General features: G+C 37.4%; 3 protein-coding genes and 1 long non-coding RNA gene across 8 annotated transcripts in view; 2 read left to right on the top strand and 2 right to left on the bottom strand.

Moving 5' to 3' along the window:
* Positions 1-648: 648 nt before the first annotated feature.
* On the top strand, positions 649-1,646 carry LOC105200491 (coiled-coil domain-containing protein 167). Its single transcript, XM_011168068.3, has 2 exons — positions 649-853; positions 930-1,646. Exons 1-2 carry the CDS (start codon positions 809-811, stop codon positions 1,194-1,196), a joined length of 312 nt encoding a protein of 103 aa, XP_011166370.1. The 5' UTR covers positions 649-808; the 3' UTR covers positions 1,197-1,646.
* A 1,004-nt stretch (positions 1,647-2,650) lies between these two features.
* Positions 2,651-23,748, top strand: part of LOC120358973 — a 42,971-nt gene continuing 21,873 nt past the window's right edge. For both annotated transcript variants that reach the window (XR_005575870.1, XR_005575869.1), the window contains exons 1-2: positions 2,651-3,278; positions 6,695-6,751. This is a non-coding gene — a long non-coding RNA (uncharacterized LOC120358973). The remainder of the gene's footprint in view (positions 3,279-6,694; positions 6,752-23,748) is intronic.
* On the bottom strand, positions 3,984-5,740 carry LOC105200535 (pyrimidodiazepine synthase). Its single transcript, XM_011168154.3, has 5 exons — positions 5,539-5,740; positions 5,343-5,448; positions 4,776-5,019; positions 4,451-4,675; positions 3,984-4,383 (listed from the first exon to the last, which is right to left on the bottom strand). Exons 1-5 carry the CDS (start codon positions 5,561-5,563, stop codon positions 4,252-4,254), a joined length of 732 nt encoding a protein of 243 aa, XP_011166456.1. The 5' UTR covers positions 5,564-5,740; the 3' UTR covers positions 3,984-4,251.
* The window catches only part of LOC105200525 (transcriptional regulator ERG homolog), a 57,384-nt gene continuing 43,588 nt past the window's right edge, over positions 9,953-23,748 (bottom strand). For 3 of the 4 annotated variants that reach the window (XM_026132540.2, XM_026132539.2, XM_011168142.3), the window contains 3 exons: positions 18,279-18,338; positions 16,164-16,401; positions 9,953-14,543 (listed from right to left, as the gene is read on the bottom strand). In XM_026132540.2, coding sequence (XP_025988325.1) covers positions 14,207-14,543; positions 16,164-16,401; positions 18,279-18,338 — 635 coding nt within the window. In that variant the 3' untranslated portion in view covers positions 9,953-14,206. The remainder of the gene's footprint in view (positions 14,544-16,163; positions 16,402-18,278; positions 18,339-23,748) is intronic. The other variant, XM_026132541.2, reaches the window with a different exon arrangement.

Raw genomic sequence — 23,748 nt, 5'->3', positions numbered from 1 at the left:
TCTGAATTTGTCTTAGTATTAGACCACCTAGTTTGTGATACCTTCCTAATCCCCGTCCAGTTCATAGAAATTCAAAAATATATGTAAATGAGTATGTTTAAAAATGATATTAATATAAACACTTGAAATTTTGTCTTATACAAAAAAACATTTACAAAAAGATATAAAAATCAATGAGAAAAGAATCAACATTTAATGTATTTGTAATTATTTAGTGACTCGAACTAAGAATAATTAAAATAAGATGAAATTAGGAAAAAAAAATATATTCTACATTAAATTTTTTAATTTCGAGGTGATTCTAATATATTGCATTGTATGAAGCGTAAAGTTCGTTAACATATCTGTTCGTGACAGCATATATCTTGAAGTTCGATTAAATTGGCGATTGGTTGAACACATAAAATATTATATAATAAATTGTGTAATTTATTGTTCTTGATCTTATCTTTTTCAAACAAAAATTAATAATTCTATCCACTTGCAATAAAAAATTGGTTCAGGCATTACTTGATGAATTAATCACCAATTAATTTAATTCGAGTTTGGTCAAATTTTGAAATAACCGGGTTCTTTCTTGAGTCGAGTCATGATGCACGGATGTGTATCTAGATGCGATTCATTCGAGTTGGAGCAGCTTCCAGCGCGATGGCACTCCTAACGCTGCGCAGTGTGTATCCATCGGCTCGCTCTCTTTACTTATTCTCTCATATATGTAGCACATGTATTACACTTGTCAATCACAAATATTGCTTTACATCTGTCAAAGGAATTTATTACGAGGGACGCCAAGTGAAAAGTAGATACAATGCAATTATATACAATGACACGAAACGACACCATCATCACCAAGGTATTAATGATCTGACTTAAATCTTTTCAATCGTTGAGTGAAAAATTAAATTAGCTTGATTCTTCATATGTGTCAGATGGAACATGTGGAGGCGAGCTTGAGAGATACCTTATACAAGGTCGATGTGATTGAAAGAAAACTAAAGACGAAAATACTTACTGCAGAAAATCGAGAGAAATTAGAGAACGAACTGGAAGAAGTTAAGAAAGTTCTCAGGCAGAACGAAAAGGAGCTGCAAAGCTTGAGAAAGGAAAACTCTAAGTCTTTCGTGTTAACAGCGTGCTTGGTATTCGTGTGCTTCCTCATCTATGGAATATATTCATTAATTTTTGGAAACGTTTAATGTCTAAATTGTAATACTAATTTATCTGCTCTTTGTAAGTTTTTTATAAGCAGTACAATTGTCAGCGTACAGTTTACTAATTGCCAATTACGCCACAGATTTTATAAACTTCGAATTCATTTTATAAAATGTATACAGAAAGTGAATTTATAATATTTTAATTTTGATATCTTTTTTACTGTTAGTCAATTAGCTATATAATCATTACTGTCTTATTGCGAATAATGTTGCCAATAATACTAGCCGGGTGTGTATGTGTGTGCTCATGTATGAGATATTTTAAATAGAAATATTATTTAAAAGTGTACTACATCAAGATAAATAGTACCATTGTAATTAATATATTTCGGATATATGCATAGGATACATGCAAGAATTTGTTCGAAATATTCTGTGTATATATAATCATATGTGTATTTGCCAAAAAATATATATATCTATATACATATATATGTAACAAAAATGTATGTTGCATAAAAATGCAATTTTTTTAATGTAAAAAATGTATTTTTTAATATAAGAGGATCCTATAAAATATCGATCGCATTACAGAATAAATTAATTTTCGAATTTATTTAACAGATCACAAGATTCTTTTGTAGAATAAAACTATGCAACAAAAAAATTTGGATAGGATAGATTTTACGAGAAAATCGAAAGAAAGAAAGAATTTAAATTTTAGCTGATACAAAATTTTTTGAGACGCCATCTCTATAACACGGACATACACTACGATGCCAATGTTACAGGTTAGGGTTAGACTTTGAAACACGTCACCTGCGACTGTTGGCACACCTGACGATGGGAGCACGAGTGCGCGTACCCAAACTTCAAATCGTTCTAACGTTTTCGCGTGACTGACTGATTCGTCGCCTGTACCGACAATATTGTAGGAGTGAATAAACAGTATATACAAATTGACTCACCGTTCGTTGCTGGTCGCTCCGTCCATTGTCCAGCACCGTCTCGGCTACAAGCTCGAACGTTCGAGTCTGTTCAAGATCTTCCTCACGATTCGTCTCGATTCACACTTGGCTCGAACGCGCGATCCTTCTTTTTCCACACTTTTCGTACTCACGCCCGTCGAAAACTCGAGATACGAGGCCACGGAGAATATGCGAAACACGATTGAACGCGACACGACATCGCACCATGCATCGTATCCGACACGACGAATGTTCGCACGTACTCGTATGCCCGACATTCAGTGGCAACATACATACTGGCCGTCCGCCACAACTTCACTGTCGACATTCCACGGTATTTTCGAAACACTCGCCCGCGTCAACAACTCGTACGGGACAACGAGAATGCGAATTGAAATGTGCCGCGACCTCGCGCCGTCCTACCTACCGACCGTTGGTCTCGTACTGCGTAGCGGCGCTGGCTGCCGCGGGGCGGCGCGAGCGCGCCTGCGTCGCCAGCGCCGCTACGCAGTACTACGGCAGCGGCCGTCGATCGGGTCGGTCGCCGCGCAGAACGGTGCGTAGTTGCGATGCGTCGCGGCGCATTTCAACTCGCATCCTCGTCGTCCCATACGAATTTTTGACGCGAGCGATTGTTTTGAAAATGCCGTGGAGTGTCGACAGTGAAGTTGTGACGAACGGCCAGTATGTATGTTGCCACTAAATATCGGGCGTTCATGTAAACATCCGTCGTGTCGGATACGATGCATGGTGCGTAGTCGTGTCGCGTTCAATGATCATGTTTCGCATCTTCTCCGTGGCCTCGTATCTCGAGTTTTCGACGGACGAACCGGGAGTGTCGAAACGAAGGGTCGCGCGTTCGTGCAAGGCGTGAATCAAGACGAATCGTGAAGAGGATCTTTGATGTCGCTCAGACGGCAAAGGTCGCCGCGGTCGGTCGGGACAGTTCGAAATTGCGTTGCGCGTTTACTCGCGTCTTTTCCGTTGCCCCGTACTCCGTATTTTAAGTTTTCGACGGGCGTGTCAAAGGCGAGTACCGGGGTCGAAAGCGAAATATCGCCCATTCGTGCAAAGTGTGAATAAGACGCATCGTCGTAAGGAGCATCATCTTGAAGCTGGCCGAGACGAAGCTGGACGGAGCGACCAGAGGCGAACGGTGAGTTAATTCATTTTTATCTACTGTTCGCTCCCTTTCAGTATTCGAGTCTTGTTCCGATTCCTGATTGCCTTTGCATAAATCGCGACAAGACTCAATCGCGCGAAAGCCGTTGGGATAGGAAAAATTTGAAGTTTGCGTACGCGTGCCGGCGCTCCCTTCGCCAGGTATGCCAACAGTCGCGGGTGACGTGCTTTTCGAGGTCTAATCTGTATGTTACATACATTGATATTGTAGGTATGCCGACGTTGTAGAGATGGCGTTGGATGGCGTCTGAAAAATCGTATTAGCTAACTGCTAAAATCATGGAATTTTGCCACTTTAGGCTTCTTTCCTTCGATTTTTTCGTAAAATCCATCTTTTCCAATTTTTTTAGTGCGTACTTTTATTCTACAAAAGGATTTTGTGATCTGTCAAACAAATTCAAAAATGAATTTATTCTGCAATGCGTTCGATATTTAGGATCTTTGGACATAACAATTAAAATAAATGTTTCTTTTCTATAAACTAGTTAATTTTAAATTATCATAGTGAAAATGATTCAGTTGAAATGATTATTATTAACAAAATTGATAAAATCTATAATATGATCTATGTTAATATTATGATTTGTGAAACCATAAAAAATATGCAAGAATTTGCATGACGTTTAAAATATCTTGTGTATAATATGTATACATATACGTAGTAAAAAATATACATAACTTGTTATGCAAAAGAAATTTTTATTTTCATGTGTTAACCAATATAACAATCAAGATAAATGCCTTTGTTTTATAAACTAATATTTGTTTTAGACATTACATAAACATCAATTTTATTTTTGTAAACATATATATATATATATTATATATTTAAGTATATAGAATTATAATTTACTATGTTGAAAACGGTGACACACAAAATAGCATATTGCTTGAACTTAAAATATTTTAAAGTGGAAAAATGGAATGAACCATAAGCTAGATTATCTTTAGCTGTTAGCTATTAAATCGTACTGAGGTGTCCCAGCTAGACAACTACGCATGTACTTGGCGTGCACTTCAGCATCCAGAAAACTGCCACTCACCGCAGGATCTTCTTTCATGGCAACTCTCCATTCAAGCTATAACATAAAAGTTTTTGTCACAACTGAGACCTATATATGTGGCAGTTTTCAATAATATTATTACCAATCTCAAGAAACGGTCGCGAGGTATGACAAACTGATCTCCCTTTATAATCCTTATCACATCTGTTCTCTCACACCATGGCCATATCATCAGGTCTAGCATGCCTGGTTTGCTGCCTCCAAAAAAAGGAGTTTCTCTCTTTGCTAACTCTCGAACAAAAAATTCTAAGCCAGCTAACGCTTCGTTGAATACATCCTGCTCCCATGCTGTTTCTGAATAAAGTCTCTGAAAATCAAGTACAATCGTCAGGAAAATGTACTTGAAAATTAGACAAGAACATACAAATATGTAAATATTTCAATGTGAAAATCAGTGTAACAAATACCTTATACATAGTTGATATCACTGTATTAAATCTATCAATTAATAATTTATCTTTAGCCTTTGCTAAAGGATTACTTGGATATAGTTTGTTTTGTGGATATGCGTCTTCCAAATAGTCAGCAATAATTAGACTTTCGTACAGCGTTTCTCCTCCTTCTAATTCAATACAAGGGACTTTATTCAAGGGACTCTTTTCTATCAACCAGTCTGGCTTGTGTGTTAGATTCACATATACCACATCATATCTAAAAATAAAATAATGTAAGAGAAAAATTATCGTATAGATAAAAACACATGAAACAAACATTACTGATTATTACACAGTTTTACAAGTTTCCACAGAAACAAATTTTTCTCTTTTTATGTTTTACATTAAATTAATATCTACTTTTTTCTTCATGTAGATACATAAAAAGTTTATACGTACAGAGGTATGTTATTTAGAAATTATAACATTTAAAAAATATATTGATAAGAAGTTTTAAATACATGTTTTTAAAACGTTCCAAAGTCTGCAATTTCAGACAAAAAACTAACAATAGCTTGCCGTATATAAACTCATGCTTACGGAATTTGCTTGGCATCTAGCACGAGGTGTATCCTCTGTGCGTATGGACAAAAGCGCATGCTGTAGAGGCGTATTTTGCCGGGTACGAGAGCCGGTGGTACCGATCCTGAAAGAAGGAATGCACATTCGTAGATTTATTCCTTGTGAGACCCGTCAATTGCGTCGTGCAATTTACACGATGTAAATATTTTTCTACCGGTACTCAAATGCTTCACGCTCATCCTGATTCTCGTATATCTAATACGTCAAAAGACGTCAGAAAAGCCTCGTTCCGCTCAACTGACGCTCAACATTCCGTTAGCCGGTTGCAGTGAGAAATGGTGAGAAATAAATATCGATGACAAGAACTTCCGTATGCGCAGATGTTGTGTACACATGAGAAAGAAAGAGAGAAAGGAGAGAAAGAGAGAGAGAGAAAAAGATTGTGCATCATGGGCGCCTTCTATGATCATTGTCACATTCTTGTTTTCCCTTCTATCAGTAATTTTCCGATAATAACGTCGCATCGTCTCATCGGAGAGACGTCTGACGATGAAGACGTGTGATTTATAAAATCGAAAAAAAATTTGAGAGCGACCATACCGGCCTTTTCGGTGGGGCCGCCAAAACCTTCTTATGCACTAGCGCCAATCCACTTTCGAAAATGGTACTACGTAGCACATTTATTTCGCAACACTACCGATGAAATATAGATGTGGTTCGAGTCCCAGCTAAAATAATATATTAAATTCAAGTATATTCTCAATGGATAACATGCACCATGTACAGTCTTTGATTCTGTTCCACAATACGATATAGCACCCCAAAATAATTTCCAACTAGGAATAATTGATCGAATCGATTACTTTTGATTATTCGATGCATGTTGATTGTTATGTGGAAGATTAACTTGATTCAGATTTTAATTTACTTATACTTCTTAATTTTATTTTAAAAGTAATTATAATCTGAGATACATTTTGAACATAAAATAATAATTTGTACCGTAAAGCGAAAAGTGCATGAACACAAAGTTAAAGAAGCAGGATATGTAGTGTCGATCTTGTCGCGTGAAGTTGGCGCGGGAGACGAAGCCGCTTTTCGGCCATCCTAAGCTGCATTCACGTTTCATTTCCAGAACGCGTCGGACGCGCGGGACGGACCAATTCCCGGACGAAGGCGTCATTGTGGGTCATTTAATAGGTGAACGAGATTTATATCAACTTCGAATTAATATTTACTGCCAATTCAATCATCGCGCGATGTAGATACGATGCTCGCGTGCAGCGCGGCGTCGATCTTGGCGCATAAAGTTGACAGCGCGGAAACGAAGCCGGTTCGCCATCTTTACTTGCATTTTCGTCTGATTTCAGAATACGGCGGACGCGATGCGAAGCGGGAGCGAGTGGTGTCGCAAACTCATTAAATAAGTAAGCGAAATCTATATTAATCTCGCAATAATATTTACCACCGAATTAATCATTGCATAATAAAGATTCGGTGCTTATATGTCGATAATCCGTGAAAATGCGCATTCGCAATAGTTATAATGCCGAATAAATTGCGCGAATAATTGACAAAATGAGCATATTATCGTGAAGCAAGTAACGTTCGCGGATGTCTTCTTATAAAATTAACACTCTTACTCTAATATGAAATAATCGTTATAAAAGATAGATTTTGTATTGACATTGATTGTTCAATATTCATTCGTTTTATGGACATAGAAAAGTGTTTCAAAATAAAGTCACAGCTAAATTGCGATCGTAATTGTTCTCAATCTTTTCTCTGTCTGAACGGTCTGAACTTGTACGCTGGCGCCTCTATGTGCACAAAATGTGTACTATGTAGTCATATCCACGAATATTTCCGATGGCTAATAATGTTCACGAAAGAAGCAATTAAAAAACACGAAATTAGAAAAGAGTAGATTGAGGAATTAATAGGCTTAAGACAGCTTGGTAATATACATATGTTACATTATAGACACGAAAGTGGTATTTCTGGTGAAAATTTTTCTTAGAATTTTTTATGTAATATTTTTACATAATTATATTATAAATTTTATAATTTTTCAAAATTTTGTACAATTTTATAATTTTACAAAATTTTTTATACGAATTGGAACACTTTTCAAAAGTGCTCCAATTTCAAAATAAGTTTACATTTTTTTCTGGAATTATTTATTTATGTGAATTCTACGAAATATTGTAAGATTTCTAAAATCTCTCATTTTATTCTATTTAATTTTCGAGAAAAATTTATAAAATCTAGAGAAATTTAATATATTTTTTCAAGAAAATTTATAAATTTAAAATACAAAAAATTCTTAAAAATATTATGAAATATGAGAATTATCTTCACTACGACTAGCTCATTTGTTTGTTTTTCTACATAAAATTTAATCAGAATCATAACTGATGATAATTATTCTTCTCTTTGATGCCAACTGAGCTCGCCTGGCGATAACAAGTAGTACGAATTGATATTAAATAGCCTCTTGGCTACTTTTTTATGGTTGCAATTATTAGTGAGTGCAGCAGAGCGAGATAGGAGAAAAAGAATCAAAAATTGAAAATTTTATGCGATACCCGCTGAGATTAAGTCTGGTCTTCGATTCCAGATTGAAAGATTTATGAATTAAAAACTTAAAAACTCGAGATTTAGGTAGGGCAGAAGTAGACACGATTTTACACTTTCAACAGGACATACGAATGGAATAGTCGCGCGCTATTCCAAATAAGTGCATTAATTTAATCTTTAATCTGTACTCAAGCGGATATTGTGCTCGTAATTATTATCTGGCATAGCGGATATGTCTTGATACCTTTTTACCTTTTTATCTAACGAAAATAAATAACGAAAGATGTAAGAAACATGAAATAAGATAATTAAATCATAGTAGGGTGTAAAAAAATTATGCTTAAGATGATAATCACATAGGAATCACAAAATTGATACTTGGCAAGTCATTTATTAGTTTTGCGAGATATTCGTATTTTTTTTATTAATTCTGAAATTTGTTCTGGTGATAAAAATATCGAAGAAAGTCATCACTTGTCGTAAACTATTAATAAACCTTTTATTTTAAATATCTCCAGAACGAACAATTAAATGATAAACTCCTTAAAATAATATTGGCTTAAAAAATTAAATAAATTGTGAGATTTTATTTGTATTTTTAGGAAAAAATCAATTCTAGAGAGTTATCGTAAAAACGACATTGATAATATGATTACTTAAGTAAAAAACTGCTTATTACAATAAATTTTGACTGAAATCATTATTAACTCATATACTAATTGGTAAATGCAAACAATGAATTACACATTTATTTTGTGTAACTAGAATTTTATTTTTTATCACAGAATTAATGTTTTGTTTCGCGTGCGTAAGTGAGCATGGAATGAAACTTTACTTGACATAAAATGACAGAGACGTCATTTGCCACTTTTCTCTGCGAAGTTTGCAATAGAGTTGATGTTTCACGTAATAGAAAGACACAAACATTTATCTCTCGTAAGTCTGGTGGAAACGCGACGTTGTTCCTACGAACGTTTCGATTAATGAAGAGTAAACGGGTAGTTGATTTTCCACGTCGAGGCCCGAGCGTCTCTTAACTTCGATACGATGCATTATTGCATCCGCTCGCGGTGTATCTCGATTCGAATAACGCACACGAGGGGGTGGCGAGCGGAGGAGAGCGCGTACGTAAAGTAGAGGTGGTGTTGATAGCGCTAACAGCACCAAAGGAGGGTACGCACGAAGGTAGAGTCGATGATGGAGAAATGGGTGCGGGGGTAGCGGATGCTAGATAGAACTAGAGTCTGTGGTGGTGAGTAGCGGTAGTGGTGGTGCACGAAATATATATCAAGGAAAAAGAGAAAGAGAGACAGAGATAGAGAGGGAGGGAGAGGAAAAGAGAGAGAGAGAATGAATGTGCGCGCGCGTGTGTGTGTGTGTGTGTGTGTGTGGAAGAAGGATAGAGAGCGAAGTGGAGGAGGATGTGGAGGAACGGCGCGGGCGCTGATTGGTAGCAGAATCGATTAGCCAAGCCGAGCTAAACCTCCGGCACCGCGGCATGGTTCGGCGTAGCGACGCCACGAATTTCCCGAATGGGGGTTTCCCGTTGGGGCGGACCCCGCCGAACCCGGAGAACACCCCGGCCCTCTTCGCCATGGCAACCCGACCAATTCGCCAACCGCCGGCAACCAAGACTGACCTACCGTGTGTTCCTCGGCTTATTTTTCTCCTATCTGCCTCCGCGTTCCTCTTCCCTCGTTTTCCTCCTTCTCCTCCTCCTCGTCCTTCTCCTCTTCCTCCTCCATTGCATTGCGATCGTTCTTTGTGTCTCCGCGCCGTTTCCTTCGTCTCGTTTCTTTTTTTTTTCCTCTTGGTTTTGTTTGCTCGCACACGTTTATACGTACGTAATGCGCGAGAAGTGAGAGAAAAAGGTTGCAGAGCTCTAATTTTTCCCTCCTAATTTTTCTGATGATTGTCATCCATTCCTTTTCTACGCCCACACACACACATATACACACACTCGCTTTCTTTCTCTCTGTTTTTGGTTGTACGTTTTTCGTACGCAATCAAGAGGGCAAACGCAAACGCATAGAGAAATAGGAGCCACATTGATTTTGCCGACGACTGATACAACCCCGTCGGCACGTTTAATTAGAACATGGCGACTTTAATACAAGCGCACGACAACAAGAACAACAACAGCGCTCCCCCCGATTTCCCGGGTGCGGTTCCCGCGATTCTCTCAGGTCTATTCCGTTGTGCCTTTTCCGCTATCATGCTAGCGATGAGAAACCATGTCCTTCGGCCTTCGATAGCGGGCGGGGGGAGGGAGGGGGGGATCGCTTATCTATCTAACCTAACGCGTTCTACGCTAGTGCCAGACATCCCTCGTTCATCCACTCATCCATCATTGTCATCGTCGTCATCGTATAGTCATCGCTTAGTTATTATTATTCACCTCCATTCTCGAAATCACGCCTGCTCGAGCACATGCGCTCACATCGCATACAAATACACATAATACACACGCTTTTACTTCATTCTCTCTCTCTCTCTCTCTCGTTCCTGATACTCACTTTTCGTCGCACCCTCGCGCTAAGACTAAAATCTCTACACGCCTAAGCTACACATGAAAACACCCTATCTACATGAGCGCCGTTTGCGCTCGCGACCCGTCGGACCGATCCGGAAACCATCTGCTGGATAACGACCGTTTCCCGTCGCGGTGCCGATTGCACGATCGGTCCCACGGGCCGTCCGGGGGCCGCGCTAATCGTTAAAATTACTCTAGGAATGCTTAGGGCCACTTATGAATAATATGGTACAGTATACGTCTTAAGGAGTTACGCTTCTCTCCGATACGAGGTACGCCTTCCTTCTTCCGGGGATGGATTGCCGACACGCGTCGATGAGGAAGCCGCGACATTCGCGATGGAAAATCGCATCTCTTCTTGTTCTTCTAGCTGTCCGTCGGGCACTTGATGTGCTTGTTCGCGCTTTTCAGAGATTTTTAAGCATCGGTGTTTAGATCATTGAAAAAAGATTAGTGACAAGCAAAGGTCAGATAAAAGTTTGCATATTGTCAATACTTATTACGGCCAATCTATGTAGGACTGCACATTCTTTCTTTCCTTTTTTAAAAATTGGTTTTTTAATTCCTGGTTTATTCAAAATACATTAGACTCTGTACTTTCGCTATCATCGGACGTTATCATCGAATCTTTTTGAAATTTATATTTTTCTTTATTGAATCATGATTGAAAACTGAAAAGAGATTAAGCACTAAACACATTGTATAATCTTTAAAACAGTAAAGCTATTTTTCTTTATTAACTATCAAATATTATATGCTTCTCGAATAACTTTAATTAAAATTCTGCAGGCAAATTATCAGATCTTTGTTTCGTTCTCTTACTCACAATAAGATATAATTAAAGAATATCGTTTTATCAGTAGATTTTAAATATCAAATCAATGAAATGATACTTATTTCTTTAAGAAATCTGTATTACTGCAATATGCGTAACTTTTTTGACCAGTAATACGTAGCTAATGTTAGACAGTGCAAAAGAATTTCAGCATTTAATGGTATTCCGAGATTATATTCTCGTAGGGCTACTTTTTCGGGAATAGATTAGAAACGATTGTTATTATACGATTCAATATGACAATCTTGGCTCCGAAATACGAATCTGGATGCGCTGTCTGATCAGGATCGAATTCCGTTTCGGTAATCCATCCTTCGTCTCGATATGGGTAGAGCGGCCACATATTTCACGCGATTCTAAAAAGGATGGGGTGAAAGTTCGATTCTGATTGCGCGTGCCGTCAATTGATATGACTTAAACGTTGTACTTTTTGATTACCTCTCTCGATGACGAGTAATGAGAATACACGGTTAACGCGATTTTTTTCGTTGTAAAATGTTACGTTAAAGGAACGAGCGATTTACGCTTAAGCAAGCACCGACGTGTTGACTGAATGGTTGTAGAAATATTATACGTTCGATAATCGTTTCTTACACGCCCATCGCTCGATTTACTCCTTATGTAGCATCTCTACCCATTTCTTCATGTAACAAATAAGTTAAAAGAGTTTATGATACACGTATTAGCTTTGGTCTGAATCGAACATGAGTACATTCTGCGGACGAACAGCCGCGAGATTGAAATTGTGATTTATTATCGAGCGACACGGTGATAAGTTTTGCGTTTTAATGTACACATGCCCGATTTAATCCAATCGTAAACGCCGACGATGCTCGTGAAATTTTGTCGACTTTTTATTTCACGTACGAGTTCACTTTTCCTTGGACCAAATGATTTCGCATGTTCAATTTACCGTCATGCGATTATATACCTTGCTGTCAAGCTAATATCTTTGCGAACGATATCACTTCGCATTTTGATGAAGAAATTAAAAACATTACATGCGTGACTAGATAAGATGAACAAATGACGTCGAAGAACGAAAAATGAAAATAGTAGAGAAAAATAACATTTATATATAACAAGTTTAAAATTACATGCTTTGTCACTTGATACACTACCTGTAAAGAAAGCTAGTTTTTTCTTTGGTATAGATATTTGGCAAAGAATCATTGAAGGATTGATGCTTATTTTAAATGCAAACTTTTTCCAAGGATGCGCGTGTTTTTTTTTTTTTTTTTTTTTAAGCGGCAACACGATAACGGTAAACAGATTCATGCGAATTTTCTCACGGACGCACACCCTGTACTAACGTAATGCATTATACTGTATGTACAACGTTCTTACAATAATCTTTTTTTTTCTTTTCTGGGCGCACCCCGTCGGCCGCGAATCAAAGTCCGTTGTGTAACCATTACGTAGGATCGCCTCTGGCACAGGTGGCGCATAAATGATCACCGATTGCGGCGCATTGTTTAGATATTGCACCAAAAAAATTGTGACGGTGCCTCTCTTTAGGTTTGTTTCGATATTGCACACTTTGTTAAGATCACCGCATAATTTCGATGTTCAATCTGTCCAAACGCGTCTCGGCTACGTAAATATTCCTCGCGTCAATATGCGTGTCTTATTTCCATTGTTATCTCAATTATTTAACAAATAAATGCGAAGGAACCACTACAAATTACGCGAATATGAAATTTGAAAAGGTTTGCTACTCGAATAAATACTTGGGAAAATCTTTTTCCTCATTAAATTTTTCCATTTTTTTCTACAACGGAGAACTTTAATAATCACAAAATCTGTTTAAAGTTGTTCTAATATGATAATATGATAATATTTTTCTAAAAATATACGCGTTTTAATGAATTTTATGTATGCATGTCACTGAACGAATGTCTGCATCTGTTGCTTGTCGTCTACCATTACTTACGTTTGATTATAAAGCTGTATCACTACTTACGACCCGACAGTTGTATATCATTATTTGTTAGCGTAAATGCCTTTACTTCCTTTAAATTCCGTGTAAACATATCCACGAGTGACTTGCGCAAAATTTAATTTTTTGAAATTTCCAGATATATAAGAGAAAATAAATACATGGTCTGATATTTAGTTCATCGTTAAAATTTAGTTAGAATATTTGAATGCGACTCATTCATGTAAATTAATGTTACATATCTCTTTCAAAGTAGGCTTCTCCAGCACGTTATAAACATCCTATGTTTCCATGTTTAGAAGCACTCTTGAAACTCTTCAATTGAAATGTGTACCTACCGGTAGAGATGTCAGTTGGAAGTTCTTTCAACTCAATAAATGTTTGTATCACTTTGAGAGAGAATAGCACGCGCTATTGTTCCTTTCTTCTGCAAATATCTTTCAACAATTTCATAATTTCTTCATCATTAAATTTATTAGTAAGAAATTGATAGATATTTTGGTTCTTTGTTTTAAAATATTATTTAATATTTTTGATGCGGTCAAGAGATAGTTTATTAAATAAATAATTTTAAAATGGTGAACTATTGTATCGAATGTAGCAGAGAGACGATATATTGATCACATAATCATGCTTTTTCCCAGGAGAAAAAGATACTTTAAAACTTAATCGTCAAACCGCTTACTCTGCTACTCGCATTAATTTCGATCGTTAGAACGTGATGTTTGCTTTGTAAAAATCCGTTGCGAAAGGATAATTGCAAGCAAGTACGCGGTATGGACAGATTCGTGCAAGTACCTGAAACAATGTGCGGTCCAAGCCTGCGGGGGGCGGGATAAGGGGCCGAGTGGTGCGCAATTTACGTTTTCACATGCGTACGGCGCCGACGGCGGTGGTGACGGCGACGGCGACGGTGGCGGATGCGGCTCCGTACTTTTTCGGTAGAAACGTTTTCAACGCGGCGTGCCCAAGGCACCCCAGTGCTCGGCGGCGGGTCATGCGTAATGCGGATAGGTGCCGAGATGAGGTGGCACGTGTCCGGAGGCCGTGTGATGGCCGGCGTACAAGTTGGCGCCCGGGCTCGTCGACCAGTAGCTCGATGCCGATTGAAAGAGGCCGCCGGGAACGGAAACCGAGACCGACGCCGCCGGCGGCGGCATCAGGTTCAGCTTCGCGTGACCGTAACCGGACATAAAGAGCTCGCTCTGATATTTGTACGCCGCTGGATCGGCCGCCGCCGGCTGCGTCGCGGCTGCCAGCCCCTGGAAATCGAACTTGTACGCGTACCTCTTGCCGTGCACCTTCGTCATGATGTTTTTGTCGTAGTAGTACCTGCAAACAAACCAGACGCTCCATTCAGACTTTCTTCTGCATTAAGCGATGGTAGATCCGTAATTTCAGGACGGGTGGAACTAATACTTCTGTGGGGTTCTGTAAAAAAAATTTGTCGGCAAATATATGAATATAATTGGGATTTTAACTATGGCCGCTTCAATAAGGATATTCCACGTCTATGTTCATACTACACACTCATATTTGAAAGTGTAGTATGAACATAGGCATGGAAAATTCTTATTGACGCGGTCATAGTTAAAATCCCAATAAGTAATAATTAATACTAGGTTGCTTTGAATTATATAAATAAGTAAAGAGGCGCAAATTACAGTAGAGGTTGGATCTCAGCGTCCAATAATCTTTTATATTGATCTTAAACTATCAGTTATATAAACCGTGCGCTGAAAAATATTACCTTGATTGAGATAATATTTTTCGCAATAAACTTTTTACAGTTTTTTGAAATACTTATTAGAATTTTCATGCTTGATTGTCGATTTTCAAAACATTTCTTTGCTTCTAAATCTTATAAATGATTAAAAAATTTTTGTGCGTAAATTGGTAAATGTTCTAACATTTTATAGGTTTGTTATGATTTTATAGAATTTAAAACAAAATTTTTAAAATTATCCCATTTTTTTTCTATTAAAGTGCATTAAAAACTATAACTTTGATAGTAATATTATAATTTGTATAGTATGAATTCAACTCATATTTATCAATATACAATATCAATCTCGATCATAATCTTCTTTACTTATTTGTATAATTATAATATATACCTAAGTTTCGAGAACAAATCTTGGCATATCACAAAATCTTGAATCTTTTTCATGAACTTTATTAATTTACTAGCAGCCATTGACATATATAATTGTTTTGCCATAAAATTTGAAAATTGAGATAATCGAAATTTTTACATGGTAATTCAAAAATTCGTTCATCAAATAAAATGAAGATTTTTGTCGAAGATTTATGTATCGCATTTCAAAGTCAAATTTTAATTTCAATAAAATTATTTAATGTAAGTAATACGATAGTAAATTGTGCACAAATTACAAGTGATTCGAAAAGACAATAATTATTTGATTACTGTTTCCGAAATTGTAAATTGCAATGCGCGTTACTTTTTATTCAATATCTAATCTATATCTAACATTATTTTTTAAATATTGTGCTACGTACGAATTTGGCGGTGAAAAAATATTTCTAAACGTCTTTAGCTCCGACATTGAAAATGAGCTTGCTTGTCCGAGAGTTCTTATACGATGGGACGTCAAAAAGAGCAATCGCGTAATATAATCAGTGGATCTGATGGAAAAATAATAGCCGCGTCTACCGTCGGTCTGACTGTCGGTGATTGAAATTTCTCCCTCGTCCGCCACCCCCTGCGTCCCGACGACACCAACACATACACACGTGCGCGCAAGTAAACGCGAAACATCCGAACGTTCATGTGCCGAACGAATTTACTTTCACCCCGAAACTTCGTCAAAACATAAATGATGGTCCGTTAATGGCTTTTCCATTTGACGTTCGCGAAAAACGCGCCGCCGCCGCGCCGCTGTCGCGAACGCGGGCGCGGTAGAAGGGCACGCGGCCATCCTGGAAACTCACCTCAGAGCCCTCGACAATTTATCGTAATTCATATTAGGCTTGGACTTCCTCTCGCCCCATCGTCTCGCCACCTCGTCGGGGTCGGTCAACTTGAATTCGCCATTGGTTCCTTCCCACGTGATGCACGCGGCGTTGCTCGAGTCCGACAGAAGCTCGAGTAGAAACTGCCAGAGCTGTATCTGTCCAGAACCAGAGCTCGCGAGCCGACTGCTCGTTGCCCCGAACATTTGGTAGGGATCTGCGGGCCACAACAAATTCAGCACTTCGCAAGTCTCGTATTTTTAATTAATACATTGTTCGAGTAACATGTATATAATAGGAAATATTTTTCTATCAGCTATGTGATCAAATTTGTTCACCAGCGCAGATATTGTTGAGACTGCTTCTCTCCTTCTCAAAATATTATATTTCTGTGATAGTGATACTTTGTTAATTATATATAATTAGAAGAGCATTCGGCAGAATGCTTGCGTGATCTGTACCAATAAACGTAAACTCCGTTTTCACAGGGTGAATGGGTGCGAAATTTTTCGCAGTTTCACGTAGGATATACCTATCCATTACACGGTTGTTTTTCAAGAGCCCCCGTATCACCCTTTAAAAGCTTTACAATGCGTCATCACCGACGCTCGCCGCCGCTCAGACATGAAGGGCCCTACAGCCATACAAAAGAACATAATCGCAACCCCACAATAGAATAGAATTCATTTGGATCATAATAATTTTAATTTGAGAAACTGCCGCCGGAATGGCTCAACGGGCGACACGAGTGTCTTCTAAGCTTTTCCGAAGTTTAGACGAGCGATTAAATATATTGATTTTTATCGTCGCAGATTTGCATGTAAAAAAGAGCTTGGAAATTATAAAAGACAGCTTTCTTTCAAAATTTTGTCACTCTTTAGGATGTTATTTTCTAAAATGCGAGTAAACACAAAAATAATAAAATTATAAAAAAATATTTTAAAAATTATAAATATATCTTTTGCTTTATTAAAAAAAAAAGACTAATACAGAAGAGGATTTATGAACTTGTAAATGGCAATTGTTAACCAAGACTTGACGGTTGGAGATTATGAATTAACAATGGGCTTAATTAATATGTGTGAGGGTATCTCGCAATTTTTTACAAAGAAAAAAAATGTCACAGACTTTTTAACGAGAAGGCTAAACGTCCCGATTTAATGATTCTGATGGTTTGGGAGAACGAAGAAGAGTCCTAACACGAGAACTGCAAGACGAACCCCATAAAAATACAAGTCGAGCGATTATGAGAGGGGGACAGACGCGGATGATGGGGACGGATTCGGAATTGCCGGACCTCAAAGGTCGTTTCGCCCGATGAATCCGCTGAATGCGTGCCGGAGTGATCGCCTTTCGATCGAACGGTAATTCACTTACAAGTTAATAATGGGAAGGGGCGCGGTACACCCATTTATCTGTCGGGGAACGAGGGAACTGACGGGAGAAATACTGGGATGCGACTACGCCCAAGGATTCGAGGCTCTTTTCTCATCGCGATTCGAAACTCCGAGAAATCGATGACGCGCGCAGTAACAGTGACCTTGTTTGATCATCGCATAGATAAGCTTCCTTTTCAGGTGAAAAGGGACCTTGTACTTCCAGTCCGATAATAGATAAGCTATTTCAAATGATCTATTTAATTTATAATTCAGAATAAAATTTTATGTACATAAACAAGAGAGATATGTCTTATTGTTATCGAAAAAATTACAAGAAGCGTCTAATGGTATAACAATTACATATACATAATTTGACACGTAAAATTGCGAATTGAAATAAATAAAAATTTGTGCAAAAAATTCAGTTTTAAATTATGTAGATCATTCGAGAAGAGTTTTACGTTATCGTCCACAATGAAATCTCTTTCGGATAACTAAATTAAAAATTTGTTTTAGGAACTTGTCTTAGAAACTCTCAAACTTCATTTCACCGGTATTTGTATGTTAATGACTTTTTATCAACAGATATCTTCACAAGTAGAATTTCAATCAAATTAATTCGCCGGGAGTTAAGAATATCTGACCAGAATTCACTTTAGATTGGATCAAGTGAAAGTACGCTTTAACTTCTCAAAAATATCTACCTACTACATACCAGGCTGCCTGAGATGGCTGTGCGTGTCCAGTGCTGTCTTTGACAAGCTGCTTCCATAGCCTGAAACAGGATGTTTCGCATCCATGCATTACTCCCCATCAAAATTTTATAGGAGGAAATATATCTAGAACGTTAATGAATGATTTGTTTAAAAGAAAAGAAAAAATAGGAATAACCTGGATTGAAGTAAGACAATGAAATGCGTGATTCATTTGAATTTCTGCCTGAGTCGTAGTTTCCATTTCGCCACGGACTCGCGTAATTATCTGTCGAAGGAGTTGGCAGGTGATGATTTCCGAGCACTTTCGTGTAGCCTCGATGTCGCTCGCGGTGGATCGAGGATGCTTCGATCGCGGGAGACGGCGCGCGCGGGAAAGTCATCGGTCCGAAGATGAAAAAGCGCAAACTCGGTCGAGCGTTAGAATCCGTTAGAGAGGATTTCCGTGTAGGCAAACACACGGGGCTGAGTGTGCTACGTGTACGTTTCTCTCCCCGTTCGTTTTCGTCGCCGTGTCGTCCCCCGTTCGTAGCGTAGGCCTCCTCACTTATCGTCTTATCGCACGAATTCCCTCTTCGTGCGAGCCTTTTTTCGTCCGAAAGTCCGACGGTCACGTTCACGCACGGACGTGTGCAATCTGTTTAAGGGTACAATGCCCCTTAATTTTGGCTCGTTACACGCTCGCAAACGACAGCCTGCAAAGGTCAGCCGGTGGGCTCTACGTTACTCGAAAATCGACGAAATCGCAATTGTTTCCAAATTGGCTCAAAGATCGTCACGCCGTTAACACGCATTTCACTTAAGTACTTGCAATTTTTACTTCTTCTGCAGTTCTGTTCAATCTTTAAGCTCTAGGCCCTAAGGTCACGCAATATTTTCAAAATGTTTTATTATTATAGTTAGCTCTACGCCGTTCTGTTTTATAAATGCATCGCGCTATAAGCATCGTACGATTTTTTAATTCAAACGATAAAAAATTGGAAATTAGTTTCTAAAATTTTATTAGTTGATATTGCTGCGATAATGGTGCTTGAATTCTTTAACTAACGTCCGTTTTTTAAAGATAATTAGAGAGCAAATGGAAGCGATGCAAAGGATGGTTATATTTTTGAACTATTCGTAAATTAGACGCGCTTATGAAGCGCAGAGAACTGTAAGAAATATTTGTTCTCGTTTACATTCTCGCCAATATGTGTCGATTTGTGAAGATCAATGCGAACGATGTTCCCCCACGACGATAACATTTTCGACAACGGTTTCTATGATAGAGCGTTGTCGTGTCGGAATGTAGCAAACCCCATGGGGCAGATGCTGCCTTTAAATAGCAGTTGGTGTCCGCTGTGTTAAACAATCTGATTTCGCCTCTGATTGGGAAGCGGGTACGTCCTTGGACGAGGGTTCCGGCCGGTCGGGGACGACGTTCCCGGGTCTGTACGGTCGTAGGGTCCGCCGCAATCAGTGTAGCCGCGGGGCTTCGAGCCGTCGCTCGTTTCTCTAACGCTAACTCCGACACGGCGATCGAGATCCTATCGACAGCATGTACAGCGGGTGTCACCGACGCGACAGCTCCATCGGATTTATGATATAGATTATAGGCGGTGTGAATTCTCTTGAATTGCCTAAACCCGTTATCGTCTTCGAGCGTTACGGCACGGTTATTCTCATAAGTATGAAGCTCGTTTCGCTAGTTCTTATTTACGGATTTTTTTATTTTTAGAGTCAATTTCTCGATAAAAATGAGATGTTTTGACAAACAATCCGAAATAAGAAACTCTTCGAGAGATACTGAACTTTAAATAATTTTTAAAATACCGAATGTATATGCTGAGGAAAACATTACTAAATTTTAATAAATGTTTATTTGAATAGTATTAATGAAATATTTACTAAATGTAAATTATATATTTATTTAATAGAAGAATTGCTAATTTAATTTAAGTATCATTTTTATCTTATAAAGTAAATATTTATTTACCGTAAATGAATATTTTTTTAATAGTACTATTCGAATAAATTATTAAAATTTAGAAACTTTCTCTCTCAGTGTATATAGATCTTTAATTCATTCTTTACTTAAATTTTCCGTGGACTTTACGTCTGTTTTTTCTACTTAGAAATCAATTACTATTTAATAAATATTTGATTTCTCTTCTGAAATAAATAAATGAAATATTTATTTAATAAAAATACGGTACATAAATATTTACTAAATAAAAATAAATGATAGTTAAATTAAATTAGTAGTTTATTAGCAACAATTTAAACAAGTATTTCTTAAAATTTAATAATTTTTCTCTTAATGTAATAATCTTTATTTAATAAGATATGGAAACTATATGATATGGAAACTATAACAAATAATGATCTCCTCTCAGTATTTTTATTATAAAAAATAAACTTCAACTATGATTTTTTTATTTCATAATCTACTTGTCTTTTCAAACAGTCGCTTGAATTCCTTCAAATAACAAATACGTCATCGAGAATTAGCGGAAAGTAATCTAGGCGAAAATGTTGTTAAGTATTGTTTTTACTGATTGATCTTGTGTATCGTGATTCGTTTCGCATCATTCACTCGAATCGACGAACGTGCACCCATTGTCGCGAGTATATCTGTGCGTTCACGAGCAATTACGCGGGGCGGGGTAATCCCGTTAGGCGGCATGCAGCCTCCTCGAGGGAGGATCAAAGAACTCGTCGTCATTCCGTGCTGCTGCACTCTTTGGTAGTCTCGGACGCGTACAATGCCACTTTCGGTGTCGCGACGCCGAAAAGAAGGGAGAGCTATGGCCCCCCCGCGCGACTTTGGAGAAACTTTGGGCGCGTTCCAGCAAACACACCGACGCGCCGTCAGACGAAATTCTCTCGTTTGTTCGGTCATTCCCATCGTATCGAGATATCGTTCCGCCACGCTAATTTTAAAAAGTCGCTGACCGAAAACTACCGGAATCGCGTCCAAATCGCTGGATGTTTTAGAAACGTGTTTTACGAGAGCGGAATAAAAATACAAATGGAGCGTTTCATGATATTACTTTAAAGCTTTGTTAATGTTTGTTTGAATAAAGTTCAAGAGTGTTCCCAATGCCATTTTTATTACTGTAATTGAAGAAAGAATGTGTTAGCTTCAGTTATAAAATGGAACATTTTTTACATGTAAATTTTTTAATTGCATTAGCTACAAGCTATGACTAATAATTGCTTGAATTTCAAATAATTATCAGTAATTTTATTATGTATATACATAGAAAATAATAATGGAATACATGTGCATCGTGCGATGCTGCTTACGTTTTAAATTTAAACAAACATTGACTCTTAAAATATGCTTCTGAAAATCTTAAAACGAAGTATCTTCGAAGTATTCACTCTTATTCACGCTCAACGGTCAATTCATCGCCAGACTGTGGCCTAAATCCATAATCTTTAGTTATATACTCTTAAGTGGTACACTGACTCATATGCTGCCGTTTACACAAATCTATTTCGGATATAAATCACGTTACTATGCGGTGTGTAATAGTGAGTAAGCGAGCGTAACACGCCGAGTCTTGAGTATAACGAGTTGCTCGTACGAGCTACGCGTGGGGTAGAACAAACTACACCTGCATACAAAGGTAGGTAAAAAGAACCTGTATGCAGGGATGAAGTTCAGGCGAGTATTATTTTTCGCGTCGTTCCCGCCAACGTTACGCCAAGCTGGTCGGAAATATACCGTGGAACGCGAACATTTTTCTCGTAGCTTAGTGTAGCGAGATCGCGTGCTGTAAGCTCTTACACATGGCGAAAAGTCGAAAAGATATTTTAATAAACCAAGTAAAATTGCACGAAAACAGGCATGAAGGAATATTTTGAAAAATATTTATATAGTTCTCTTGTCAGTTTCAATGTATTGTACTTTTTAAATCTTGTAGAGCAAAAACTCACTCGAAAATTGTAGAAGTTTAATTTTTATTCTGTAAAAGTGAATTTTTACTTTAGGGTAACTTATATACGCCACACCTAATCAAAACTTATATTTATCAAGTGCTATTTATTATGTTTTTACGGAAAATGAGCTGTACCAATAAAATCTTCATGCTATCTACTATTACAAAAAAATTAGATATACAAAATGCAAATTTTTTTATATTTGTGAAAAGAAAACGTAAAAAAAGTTGCATTTTTACTGTACACTGTTAAAAATTGACAGCAGAATTTAATGTAATGTAACGGAAGCAAATTTCAAGCAAGGTACATTAAAAACACTTAATGACATTTAATGTAAATGTAATGTTGTCAAAAGTGCACTAAATTTTATGCACATGCTCTTTTTCGGTTATAGGTACACTAAATTTAATGTACATTAAATTTAATATGTAACTTAAAAATACATTGAATTTTATGACATTTTGAACAGTGTGCGTATATTAAAACGGATGGGATTTATGATCAGTCATGCGTTGGACAATTAAATTGAACATACAAAAAAAAAAAATATATATATATATATATATATATATATATATAGAGAGAGAGAGAGAGAGAGAGAGAGAGAGCTAAGCACTTGTATTTTGAAATATTCTTTACTATTCTCTTCTATTTATGTCTCGAAATAAACTTTTTACGAAAGTAATCATTTTACGTAAGATTGTAATATATCACTGCGTCATTGATAACATTGACAAATTGGTTCAACTCACGATGGTTTCGTCAATATTAAGAATAAAAAATTAAAATTTCAACATAATATTAATATAACATAAAGGCACAAAGCAGTTGCAAGCAAGTTATCTTCTCGCTTTTTATTTGACTTCTACGGCGCAAATACCGGAGTTACCTTATAAGCGCGAATTTTGACTTTTATTAAACTGGCAAATTATTTGGAAAATTGCGCACTCTCTATTTTCACTTTTTTAGAGTGACGTTTTACTTTACGAGATTTCGGGAGTATTACAAGTTCAAAAATTTTATACAAATCTCCTTTTCGCATTACCGATTGTGAATTGAAAATGTTGAATGTAAGTTACATCGTTATATCACGATTATTTATTCGTGACACACAAAAATATCTGAACCAGGTACTCTGCATTGACTAACTGTCCAGTAAATTGCCTTCTAAAAAGCGGAAGTCGCAGTTGTTAAATGAGGCTTTCTCAAGAAGTTAGACGTGCGGGTGATTCGTGATGGAAGTAACATGTTTTTTGTTCGTCAGATAAGGGCAGGCGTAGCAAAAGTTATTTGTAAGAGCGAACTGCGTAGCGCGGAAAGAAAATTAATCGTTTCCTAATTATCGCATAGCGTGAATATAACGCCGGGTCTGGTAAAAGGAAAAAAGATTCTTGTCTTTGACTTGAGTTCTCTCGCACGACATGAGCGACCCGCAAGTATTGTTTATCACATTTTTCATGTATCCACGCGAGCTTCTCGCGCAATCTCTTAACAGAAATTTGTTCTCTTTTATCGCATTTTTTTGAAAAAAATGTGTTTATAAGA

Source organism: Solenopsis invicta, chromosome 11, assembly GCF_016802725.1.
Source record: "Solenopsis invicta isolate M01_SB chromosome 11, UNIL_Sinv_3.0, whole genome shotgun sequence".
Lineage (NCBI taxonomy): Eukaryota > Metazoa > Arthropoda > Insecta > Hymenoptera > Formicidae > Solenopsis > Solenopsis invicta.
Note: the sequence above shows the minus strand (reverse complement) of the source record. Positions and strands in the feature narration are given on the sequence as shown.

Coding starts and splice junctions, on each gene's coding strand:
- LOC105200491 (XM_011168068.3), top strand. CDS start 809: ATGCAATTATATACAATGACACGAAACGACACCATCATCACCAAG. Junction 854..929: donor ACGACACCATCATCACCAAG/GTATTAATGATC, acceptor CATATGTGTCAG/ATGGAACATGTGGAGGCGAG.
- LOC105200535 (XM_011168154.3), bottom strand. CDS start 5,563: ATGAGCGTGAAGCATTTGAGTACCG. Junction 5,449..5,538: donor CGTGAAGCATTTGAGTACCG/GTAGAAAAATAT, acceptor TCCTTCTTTCAG/GATCGGTACCACCGGCTCTC. Junction 4,676..4,775: donor TGATATCAACTATGTATAAG/GTATTTGTTACA, acceptor CTTGATTTTCAG/AGACTTTATTCAGAAACAGC.